The 12,830-nt window shown below is 41.3% G+C and overlaps 1 protein-coding gene across 1 annotated transcript; it reads left to right on the top strand.

The window, feature by feature from the left end:
- The first annotated feature begins 2,549 nt into the window (after positions 1-2,549).
- Positions 2,550-12,458, top strand: RBMX2 (RNA binding motif protein X-linked 2). The gene is given in 7 exon segments (XM_008153887.3): positions 2,550-2,625; positions 2,832-2,947; positions 4,665-4,716; positions 8,891-9,020; positions 10,737-10,914; positions 11,590-12,047; positions 12,049-12,458. Coding segments are annotated over 7 exon segments (1,044 nt in total). The 5' UTR covers positions 2,550-2,560; the 3' UTR covers positions 12,094-12,458.
- The last annotated feature ends 372 nt before the right edge of the window (positions 12,459-12,830 follow it).

The raw sequence follows: 12,830 nt of genomic DNA, 5'->3' as shown, positions 1-12,830 counted from the left end.
GACAATGACAGATCGAAATACATGCGTGCAATTGGTGCCAGTGAGAGCTTTATATGTATCGCACATGTGCGAGTCAACGTTTATTTTTAAATTGCCAGTGCACTGTCATATGTACCGGCTGGCCAGTCAGTCAGTTGGACAGTCAGATGGATGGACAATTTGTCACTTAGCCTTTTATATATATATATAGATAAGTGTATTGGATGCTTACTTTGTGTGCAGGAAAATGTTTGAGGGCTGAGGTGCTGAGGGCTTAAAAATGCAGAGTCTTTACCTTCTAGGATCTTACAGTCTTTCTGTGGGGAGAACATAAAAGAATTGGGATGTACTGCAGAATTCAGAAGTGGGAACCATCATTGTGGGCTGGCAAGGTCAGAAAAGGTTTTCTGCATGAGAGATGCCTTGATGTGAGTTTGGGAACTGGGGCAGGTTTCATTCAGCGGGAGGAGAGTGGCCCTGGGATATGGAGCTCTCTCAGCAGAGGTGTGTAGTTTGCATAATGAAAGGGGCCTTTGAGCAAATGAATAGAAGTGGAGTCTGGCTGAAGTTGAGGCTTCATGTTGGAGACCAGTGGGAGGAAAGACTAGAGAAGAGGGGCTGGGCAGTTATAAGAGTACTGAAAGAGTTAGGAGGCATGAGATAATAACTCGGAACAGAAGAACTATGAAGTGAAGAGATTAATTTGCTAGACATTTTGTTCAGCCTTTCCTTGAATGTGGGGACTGCATTTGGCTTCTTTAGCATTGTCTGCAGAATCTAGAACTGAGCTCTGCATACAGTGGGTGCTACATGGATATTATTGGTGGATATTACTAATAGCCACCTTGGGTGACAAGTTTAGAGGGCCCTATGGACCCTCACCTCCTTCCCATTCACTTATGAAAATCTCTATATATCATTTTTCATACCAATTCCTAAAAATTCCAAGCACATCCATTGAGACATCCCAGGCAAACTGGGACAGTTTTCAGCTCTCCTAGCTTCAGAAAATTTCTGCTGAACCCACCAACTGCATAGTATCAGTCTTGTCATATTCTCCTCAACTTAAATTGTCCTCCCTTTTAATTGGTCTTACTCTTCTCTTTTTGCTTCAGCTTCCTTTGGAACTGTGATGACAAAGGCACAGCTGGTTTGAAGAATCCAACCAGATAATGCTGCATCTGCAGGGGCTACTTCAACTGTACAACTAAGCAACCCAAGATTTCTAGGAGCAGATAAAACCCATGTGCAATCTGTCACTGTTTAGCTTTCATTGCCAAGATAATTTTAAAAAGTTAATGAATAGCTGGTTTAGAGTGGGGGAGAGGCAGAGAATGAATGAAGCCTCTGTTCTGCTTCTTGGCAGGACATTGAGTTAACATGGTGAGCCATTGAGGGTATAGTTGTCATCACCACTGTAATTATCAAAGTGCTTTTATGAAAGCCTTAGAGCTAAGTCTGCACAGAACTACATAGCTCTGAAACTTCACTTTTAGACCATGCATGGTTTGAGACAAGATATTGATGTGGACACATGCAATTTGTGGATTCAAATCTTTAATATGGCTTACATCACATTATATGCCACCATCTCTTTTATGGGTTCCTGATGACTTCTAATATGAAATTTATAAAGTAAGTATATCTTACCTCCTCTAGACTATTATTAGCTCCTTGAGGGCAGAGAACCCAACCTTACACTCATGTCTACAGATTTGCTGTACAGGACAAATATAGATTCCCAGTAAGGACTGATTAAGTCAACCAGAACCCATGGGTAGAGGCAGAGTACCTTTCATGCTAATGAATTCCATTGAACCTCAGTTTCTTCTTCTATAAAATGGGGATGGTAACTAAAGACTTTATGGGGTTATTTTGAGGATAGAGGGGTCAATACATGCAAATTACTTAGCACATAACCTAGCATTATCTGCTTAAGTGTTAGGTATTAATTTAACAATATTAACTTCTGCCTTCTGCTTAAGTAGGAGAGAGACTAAGGAAAAGGGTGAGTATAGCAGCTCTCACACAAAACTGGGTATTCAAGTAAGCCTATAGAGGACAACTGGTCAGTTATCTATGCATTGGAACTGAGGGACAAAAGAGATTTACCCTCTAACATATCTGCTTTATTTTTCTGCCTTAACCCCTGAACAGGGATGCTTTGATATATGTGTGTGTGCGCGTGCGCGCGCGCGCGCGCGCGCGCGAGCACTTGGCCCGAGTGGGGATTTGCACTGCAGCTAACTAAGGCAGGCGCTACAGTCCTTACAGCAGGCACCTTTTCAAAGTCTTCATTCAGCAAACATTTTTAGTTAACCGAATCACTGCCAGGTGTCGTCCGTCCAGGAACTGGGGGTTTTGTAATAGACCAGGCTCGCACCCTTGCACTACTTCATAGACGAAGGAAACTAGGTACTAGAAAAAATTCTGAGTCAGAATTTTTTAAACTTTAACCCAATCCAAAGAATAAAGTCGCTTCCTGCACTAGTGCGCAGGCGCTGAGCCCCGGTGAGGCGGAGCTAGTCTGGAGCAGCGGAACTCCGCCTAGTCCTATGGGCGGGTGGTGCCAGAGCCGCACATGCGCCCTGCAGCCTCTCCCGGTAGTGGATTCCTCTGTGTTGAGCGCGAAATCGCGGAGATGAAGTAAGACATCAGCTTCTTTCTGAGAAGTGGGGAGATGGGGATCGGTTGGGGGCGGGCTGTGGGGGTGACCTACTGGGCTGGGGTGGTCTGCTCGGCCTAGGGGCGGGAGAGGCTCGAATTCTAGAAAACTGGTCCCCTAGTTTTGCTCTCCCTCATCCCCGGACAGGCCGCACTTAATTTGTCTACTCTTCCACCCCCCTGTGCAGCCCTTTAACGAAAGTGAAGCTGATAAATGAGCTGAATGAGCGAGAGGTCCAGCTTGGGGTGGCGGATAAGGTGTCCTGGCATTCCGAGTACAAAGACAGCGCCTGGATCTTCCTGGGTGAGGTTCCCATCTTTCTCCAGCAGTGCTCCCCAGGCTCTACTGCCATGCTTCCTAACATTTCAGCTTTTCCTCCCTTCATACCTCCCGACATTCTTCACCCAGTTTTATTTCTTTCTGTTGTTTGCCTATAAATCTGTTTTCCATATTTCTTTTCTCCCCTGTCTAGTTTGCTCTCCCTGCAACTCAGTGCTGATAGTTACCTTCTGCCATTCACTGTACTAAGAGTCTTGCCACTTTGTTTCTCAGACCGTTATTATTTGTATAGTTGTTTTTTTTTATTTTTCAATTACAGTTGCCATACAATATTGTATTAGTTTTAGTTGTACACATAGTGATTTGACATTTATAATAACTTACAAAGGGATCACCCCATTAAGTCTGAAACCCATCGGACACCGTACTTACTTATGACAATATTATTGGCTATATTCTCTCTTTTTAAAAATATATATTTTTATTGATTTCAGAGAAGGGAGAGGGAGAGAGAGATAGAAACATCAAAGATGAGAATCATTGATTGGCTGCTTCCTGCACACCCTCTACTGGGGATCGAGCCCAAAACCTGGGCACGGAGTCTGAAACCCAGGCATGCGCCCTTGACCGGAGTTGAACCCAGGATCCTTCAGTCCCCAGGCCGATGCTCTATCCACTGAGCCAAACCAGCTAGGACTTGGCTATATTTTCTATGCTGTATTTCACATCCCCATGACAGTTTTGTAACTATCAATTTGTACTTCTTAATCCCTTTTCTTTTTCACCCATCCCCCACTAACCTCCCTCTCCTCTGGCAACCATCAATCTGTTCTCTGTATCTATGAGTCTGTTTCTGTTTTGTTTTTCCATTTTTGTTTTTTAATTCCACATATAAGTGAAATCTTATGGTGTTTGTGTTTCTCTGTCTCAGATCATTATTATCAGCTGAGGAAACTGAGGCACTGAGAAGTTAATGATATTTTTAAGGTCACATAGCTAGTAAGTGGAACAGCCAGAACTATGGGATTCTAGAACTCATGGTATTAACCACTATTCCATATTACTGCTAATTCCTTCCCACCCTAATCTCCTTTCTTCAGAATTCATTTTCCTCATCTGATTAGCTCTGGCCTTCTGTTCAAGTTCATATTACCATCTCTCTATTCACTTTGTGTCACATCCAGTAATTTGACAGTTTGTTCAAAGAGGTGATTGCACCAGTCATGGTGCTAAGCACTTTATATTCATTGTTTTATTTAATTCTTATAACAATTCTGTGAGGTAAGTACTAATATCCCCACTTTATAGATGAGGAAGGAAACTTTTGCAGGGGAATTTATTTCCTATGAAATGCTTAACGATTGACTAATCCTTAGTCTATGTGAGGTGGAGTTAATATTTGCATATTTAAACTGATTTTGGATATTAGTGGTAAATTTGTGAGTAAGGAGCAGATAAGTTCAAGATACGTTTGTGGAAGCTCTTCTTTTTCCGTAAGAGTTTACCTGTGAGGAGAATTAGTTTGGTTAGTGGCAACTTTGACCTTTCTACTCAGTCACTCCTTTTTCTGTACTGTTGTTGCAATCTATATGCACTTCTGTCATTGCATCAGACTATGAGTTCTCTGGCGGCAGACCTGGTGGCTTACTCTTTTTTGCACCCTCAGTGCCTGGCCTAGTGCATGGTATTAATAGACATTTGGTAAATGTTAGTTGAACTGAAATGTGTTTTTTTCTTCTAGGAGGACTTCCCTATGAACTTACTGAAGGAGATATCATCTGTGTATTCTCACAGTAAGTCTCCTTTCATGTCCTGCCTTCTGGGTTGTCAGACTAATTTGCTTCCATAAGGTATTTTTGTGGCATCACAAAAGCCATTTGTTTTCATTCTAGGTTGATGGCCGGCCTGCATGGTGAGGGCTGGAGTTCCTACTCTAGTCTAGGTCAATCACAGGACATGGTTCTAGAACTCTCCCAGTGTGGAAAATTCCAAGAAGTTGGATGTTTTAGGAGACTGTCTTGGGAATTCTGGTCTATTTTTACTTCTTTTTCACTGAGGATTGTTCAGTGTGGGCCTACAGTGGAACAGACTGCAACTCCCAGGAAGATACTATGTTGGCCCATCTCCTTGGGCTCTTATAAACTAGGGGTATTTCATGATCACAGGGCCCTTCTGGGCCCACACCTGTGTGGCCTTGTAGAATTAAGGCAAAGCACAGTAGAATTGGTGAAAAACAAAACAAAAGTTTTAGGCAGTAGTTTGCTTTCTTTGTTTCTAGATGAGTGTAAGGATAGTGAGCAGAGTCTGTCTCTTTACCCAGAGGCTGAGAATCAAAGGCTGATGAGGAACACAAATGAATAGGAGAACCTTACATTTTTCATTCTATGAGATGATCGCAGCAGCACTGGGTGGGAGAGGGTCTTGGCAGCTCACACTGGTAGTGGCAGCAGATTTAGGAGCAGGGCTGGGTACAACCCTAGAGCTACACAGAGTGATTAGACAGTCCTTAGAGCCAGGGGGCCTTGGCAGCTCACAGGAACAGAGGTCCATGGCCTCTGGGTTGTGTAGCAATCAGGGGCAGAGGACTATTGCAGGGAAGTTGGATAGCATTTACAGGTAGAGGACCATGGCAAACAGGATGTAGCAAGCAAACATAGCCAGCACACCCTGGCAGAGACATTGCCATGGCAGGGATCACCCCATAGGCAGAAGGCCATGGCTTAGTGGTTGGGCAGCATTCAGGGCAGAAGTCCATGGGAAAGACATTGGGCAATACATGTGAAAGGGCCATGGTGGAGGGCCTGGGCAGTCCACACAGGCAGAGGGCCATGGCAGGGATAGAGGTTGCTTCTTCCAACTTCTAAGCATCAGGAAGTTCACAGAAGGTGCAGCCTATAATGTCTACCTCTTCATGGTACCTCTACCTGCTCCACCCTTCCATCTAGGAGCTGTTTTTGTCTTATTTGCATTGATGATCAGCTAGTGTGTGGATTTATTCCAATTCTCTGCTATGGCTACACACATTGCTCTTCATGAAGATTGCCTTTGTCACTGATAAAGTGGCTTTCAAAAAATAGTTTGTTTTCTGATTATCAAGGTAATGTATGTCATTATAGAACATTTGGTGAAAAAAGGTATAAAGAAGATAATAGAATGTACTTTAAGGAAAAAATGTTAATTTTCTTTACTTCTTTATCATTTTTTAAAATTGCTGGGCATAATTTCCAATATTTGCTGCTATAAATTATACTGCTATGTTCATCGTGGTATCTATATCTTTGTATGTATTCCTGATGGTTTCCTTGGTGAAATTAGGGATCCATATGTTAGCATTTTTAAGATGTTTTATAAACATTGGATATTGCTCTCTGAAAAGGTTATAGCAATTTCCATTCTCACTAGAATGCCCATTTTTCTGACTCCTAATCAGCAATCATTATCTTAAAAATATTTTCCATGTGGTTTCTCATTGTTATTTTACTTTGCCTTTATTTCATCATCAGTGAGGAGTATATTTTTTCATAGATTTATAATCCATTATTGTTGTTTTTGTTTTTTTTTTGTCAATTGTCTGTTCATATCCATTGCCTATTTTTTTCTATTGGTTTGTTCCTCATTTTCTTACTGATTTTATAAGAGCCCTTCATGTATTAAGGATATTAACTCTTTATTATAACACTTTGTCATGTATTGTATTACTATGGACTTATTTTATTAAAGTTTGATGTAATATACTACATTGCCATCATTATTATTTCTTGATGTTCAAATTATTCCAATGTGGTTTGTTAGGAGTCCCTTCAAGCCAGCTTCTATGTTCTTTTTTTCTTTTGAAAGAATTTCAGGCTTAAAACTTAAAAGTTATAAAATAGTATACAGAATACTTTTATCCCTTTTATTCAGAGCTCCCAGATGTTAGCATTTTACCATATTTGCTTTATTGTTATTTTTCTCCACATATACATATTATTTTTTTCTGAACCATTTGAGAGTCAGTTGCAGACATGATGCCCATTTATTCCTAAATTCTTCAATGTGTATTTCCCAGAACCCAAGGACATTCTCTTGTTTAATCTCAGTATAATGATCAAATTCAGGAAATCAACACCAATACAGTATTATTATCTAAAGACTTTATTCAGCTTCACCAGTTATCTTGATAATGTTCTTTATAACAAAAGGGAAAGAATACCTTTCTGGTCCTTATCTGTGATGTAAATTGCAAATAATATTTTCTCCTAGTTTGTCATTTGTCTTTTGACTTATTGTGATTTTTATGCTATGCAGGATTATTATTTTTATGCATTCATTTGTAATAATGTTTAAATTATCTTATGGTAAAATGGGCTTTTTAGGAATTTTAATACATTTATAGATTTGTGTAATCACCCCCACAATTAGGATGAAAAGCAGTTCCAAAAACTCCCTCATGCTGTCACTTTATAGTCTCCTCCTCTAGTATTCTATGTGGCCAAATTTATCAGTCTTTTTTTTTTAATTGCTTCTGGATTATGAGTCATAGTTAGAAAGTATTTCTCCCTACCCAGCCATCTGTGTTCTTGTCTAGTACTTGTGTGGTTTCAATTTTATGCATTGAAATCTCTGATCCATCTATAGTTATCTGGTATATAGTGTGAGATAAGGATCCAATTTCATGTTTTTTTCAAGTGGCTATCTAGTTGTCCCAACAATATTTATAAAAATGCCCATATGTTCCCCAGCAAAGTGGGATGTCACCCTTATATATGACTAGAGGCCTGGTGCACAAAATTCGTGCACTCGGGGGTGTGGTCCCTCAGCCCAGCCTGCACTCTCTCACAGTCTGAGAGCCCTCGGGGTATGTGCAACTGACAGGGAGTAGGCCTAAGCCAGCAGTCGGACATCCTTAGCACTGCTGTGGAGGTGGGAGAAGCTCCTGCCACTGCTGCTGTGCTCGCCAGCCCTGAGCCTGGCTTCTGACTGAGCGGCGCTTCGCCCTGTGGGAGCGCACTGACCACCAGGGGGCAGCTCCTGCATTGAGTGTCTGCCCCCTGTTGGTCATTGCGCATGATAGCAGCCAGTCATTCCACCGTTTGGTCGATTTGCATATTAGCCTTTTATTATATGGGATTTTTCCATATATACATGAGTCCTACTTTGAGACCTATGCTATAGTCAATTTTTTAGAATATAATTTTTTTCTGATTTCAGAGAGGAAGGGAGAGGGATATAGAAATATCAGCGATGAGAGAGAATCATTGATTGGCTGCCTCCTGCACGCCCCTACACTGGGGATCAAGCACACAACCCGGTCATGTGCTCTTGACTGGAATCGAAACCGGGACCCTTCGGTTTGCAGGCCAGCGCTCTATCCACTGAGCCAAACCAGCTAGGGCTGCTATAGTCATTTTTAATACATGTTTCAAGGATTCTTGAGAAGAAATTATCATCTTTTTATAAGATTTGAATATATCTCTATATCTACTAGTCTGACATTAATATTTTGTTAGCAATTTAACTGTTATATTATTAATTGCATGTTTACTTGTATTTATGTTACATAACTATATATCAGTTACATTAACTCTCCTGGCCTTTTTTTGTTAACTTTGTGTTATAAATTTAAAGTGGTATGTTAAAATCTCTCATAACTTTCATTATGTTTCTCTTTGTATTTCTAAGTTTCATAATTAAAATTTTTTGATTTGTCAATTTATGCATAAAATGTCACAACTTGTACTTTTATTATGTATTAGGACCTTTTTGGGGGCCTTAAATTTATCTTCAATCTTAATATTACCACCCACTTTTTAATTGGGTGTTCTTGTTATATCCTTGTCTAACTTTCAATTTTTAACCTTCCTATGTTATCTTGTTCTAGATTTATTTCCTATACAGATTATATTATTTGAATTTTATTTTGTCATCCCATCTGAAAATTTTTGCATTTTAAATCAATAATGTTTTACTCTTTTATAAAATAAATAGATATGGGGAGATCGTTAACATTAATCTGGTGCGGGACAAGAAGACTGGGAAATCCAAAGGATTCTGTTTCCTCTGCTATGAAGACCAGAGGAGCACAATTCTGGCTGTTGACAATTTTAATGGGATAAAAGTGAGTGTGGTTACTAAGCAGGATTTGGCTGGACTTTTACCATGTAGGGGTTTGATTTCATTACCCACCTGATCTCCACAGGCTCAAGGACAGTCTGGTCAGCTGAGTATTTTGTGAGGGTTGTAGAGTTATGGGGACATACTGACCAACAAATGATCCCAGGAAATAATTCCATTGGCTCATGATCCTTCTATCCTATTCCCTTTTCCCATCTCATACCAACTTATCTCTCTAGGAGCATAGATACCATGCCTCCCTCCCCCCCCACACCCCCCCAAGCCTCTATTTCTCACCTTTTCCTCCTCACACTCCACTCTTATCTCAGGTGTATTGGAAAACAAAGAGACTAGCAAACACTGCTCTTCCATGCTGTCCTGTGTTAGGGGATTTGGTGCTCTATCTTGGTTGCATGACCTAGAACATAGCTGTCATATGCCTCTACTGACTTAGCAATCAATACTGGGCCCTGGATATTCTCTAGGTAAAATCTAATGACAAATTCTACAGAACTAACTCATTCTGAAGTTTTCTGTCCTCCTTTCCCCTAATACCAACCCCTATAAGTGAGACATTGGGCTGAGATCAGGCATACTTATGCTCCACATGGTCCCTACGCTCATTTAGGAAAAGCATTGCAGTTGAATGAGCATTGTCACAGGCTGAGAGTTGACACTTGACTTGGAGAGTTTGTCACTGATTGCACCAGAATTGAACAGTTGGCAACTATAGGATAGGGTGGAACAAGGTTCCATGCTTGATTTTTAAGAGAGTCAGCAGTCAAAGGGAGTCACTATAAAAGGTTTTCAAAGATGTTTTGAAATGGGGAACAGGATAGATGACAGAAGCTGATTAGGCCAAAGATAAGAATAAAAATCTGCTTTTGTATTAGAATTATAAAAGCCAGACATTTTTCAAATTTCAGATGGCTTTGCCTATAGAATAAGTATGTATCTGCCTGAATGTTTTTGTTTTAAGTGAGGGGTTAATGTTTTTGTTGCTCACCGGGAGAGTGATTTCAGTGAAAGTATTAGTGTGAGCCAGTTGTTCTGGTAGGGTGGGGGTGGGACAAAGTGTGAGGGCTTAAGAAAAAAAAAGAGTGGTCTTTTCAGGACTGGATGAAATAACCAAGTGGTTGAATAGAGCTAGAAAACAACAAAGTAAAACAACACAACGGTCTTTCTAGATTCCTCCCCCGCTCCCAACTGTTGGTCTGCCTTAGCCTCATTCTAATTGCTGTGTCGAGGAAGCAGCTGTAGCATTGGGCTCGATTACAGGAATTTCTTCTAGCTGCCATGGTATATTACACTATAAATTATTGTTACACATTGAAGGTAATTCACTGTTTGTGCATATAAATTATGTACTTTTCTCTGCTGCTTGTGGGCAGAACTTCCCAGTCTTTTTCACTTCACAGCACATGTAAAACATTAAGATATTTGTATGGCACCCTGGGGTAAGCTGAGGAGGCTACCTAGTACAACTGCTCCATGGGCTCCAGCTGCCCCAGGCCCCACTGGTTGTCCTGAGAGCTGAGGGAATTAATATCTAGGTATATGTGCATGACACACCAGTTGGGCAGGTCTGTTTAGAGATTTTTCCAGAAATAGAATTAGCAGTAAGGTAGTGGGTTTAGTACAAACTATGGTTCTCTGCAGCTGGGTTCAAATAGTTTGGTAGGAGTGATGTCTTTGCTGAAACATTGCCTGTCTATCTTAGATTAAAGGAAGAACTATCCGAGTGGATCATGTGTCTAACTATCGGACTCCTAAGGACTCAGAAGAAATGGATATTGTGACCAAAGAGCTCCAGGAGAAGGGCTGTGGGGCTCACACCCCCTCATCAAATTCATCTGAGGGCTCTGAAGAGGACAAACCCACCAAAAAACACAAAAAAGGTAAAGCGTTAGGGCCTAAGAGAAGATTCTGGGTAGTGTTAGTGTTTGATCTGACTAGCATTCACTGAGACTTGATAACCAATTCTTATATGTGGAGGGGGGAGGGAGGTGTGGGGAACCTTACTTTAATTGGGAAAGGAGAGATGGTATCATCAGAAGGCTAGTGCTATGGGTTGCACTGTGTACCTTGAAAATGCGTATGTTGAAGTCCTAATTGCTAGTACCTCAGAAAATGACTGTATTTGGATCTTTAAAGAGGTAATTAAGGGTGGGAATTGCCTTATACAGTGACTTGACATATCAAGGGTGACAGATCCAACTTGGCTTCCCAGAGGCACTTTTCTGGAAGGATAGACTGACTGCTTTATGCTACTGCCAAGGATGCTTTCCTTTTGCATATCCCCCATCTCCTCCAATTCCCTTTTCTTTTTTTATTAAAAAAATATTTTTATTGATTTCAGAGAGGAAGGGAAAGTAAGATAGAAACATAAATGATGAGAAAGAACCATTGATCGGCTGCCTCCTGCATGCCCCCTACTGGGGGTCAAGCCTGCAACCCGGGCATGTGTCCTGACCTGGAATCGAACTGTGACCTCCTGGTTCATAGGTCACTGAGCCATGTTGGCCAGGCAATTTCCCTTTTCTTATAGATTGTACCTCTTTTTTTCCCTCCAGACAAAAAGGAAAAAAAGAAAAGAAAGAAAGACAAAGAGAAGACTGATCAGGAGGAACTGGCAGAGCAGCCAGCCTCCTCTTCAACTCCTAGAAGCAAGATGATAAAGGAAAAGGAGGACCCTGGCTCTAAAAAGCACAGCAGCAAGAACTCAGAGAGGGGTCAGAAGCCAGAGTCTAGGGAGGTGCGGAAGCACCACCCCAGTTCCCCTGAGGTCAAGACAACCTGCCAAGGGAGAGTAGAGGACCATGAGCGGGAGCTGAAGAGGGAGAAGTTCAAGCACGAGCACAAGTCCTCAAGCAGGAGGGAAGAAAGAGAAGAAAAAAACAGGGATAGGGACAGAGGTCGAAGCTCAGACACACATTCTAGCTGGCATGAGGGGCATTCTGAGGGACATAGCCGTAGAAGTAGAAGTAGGAGCCGAGATAAATCTCATAGGCCTAAAAAGGCCCGGCACTCTCCGAGACCTGGACCCCTCAAATCCCAGTGACAGCCAGCATCACTGAAGCTGAAGCCTGGGCAGCTACTCAGTGGAGTTAGAAATGAACTACATTTTTAAAATGCAGTCAAATTCAATTATGCTTTATTGTTTCTGTGTGTAAAATCTCTGAGGTTGCATTCTTTAATCCCTAGAGTATTAGAGTTATTGAGAGTGCAGTAGTTTCAACAGCCAAATGTCCTGGAGTTTGACTTAAAACATTTTTAAAAAATACATTTTTATTGATTTCAGAGAGGAAGGGGGAAAATACATAGAAACATCAATGATGAGAGAGAATCATTGATTGGCTGCCTCCTGCATGCCCCACATTAGGGATCAAGCCTGCAACCAGGGTATGTGCCCTGACCAGGAATTGAACTGTGATCTCTTGGTTTACAGGTCGACACTCAACTACTGAGCCACACCGGCCGGGCTGTGCTAGAGTTTTGAGCAAAATTCATTGTCCCTGAGAATATGCTTGGTGTTTATCAGAGTATGTATCCTAAAATAGGGTTTTTAAGTATGGCCCTTGATTTTATGACTCCAATTAGTGAAATGTCCAGGAAAGAGGAAATACCAGGGAATTCTAGAATTCTAGTCTTTGTGATAGAAATTTAGATCTCTTGCAGTGACCTTTCCAGTTGACCGGTAGACCCATAGAGTAGAGAAGTGCGGCTTAACTAGGTTTAGATAGCTTGATGTGAATGTGATAATGATTCATAACATTAGCTTGCTTCTGCCCCACCCCTTCCCGATTTTGAAAAT

The sequence above is a fragment of the Eptesicus fuscus genome, chromosome 1, assembly GCF_027574615.1.
Source record: "Eptesicus fuscus isolate TK198812 chromosome 1, DD_ASM_mEF_20220401, whole genome shotgun sequence".
Classification (NCBI taxonomy): Eukaryota; Metazoa; Chordata; class Mammalia; order Chiroptera; family Vespertilionidae; genus Eptesicus; species Eptesicus fuscus.
This window is presented reverse-complemented; position numbering and strand designations above follow the sequence as displayed.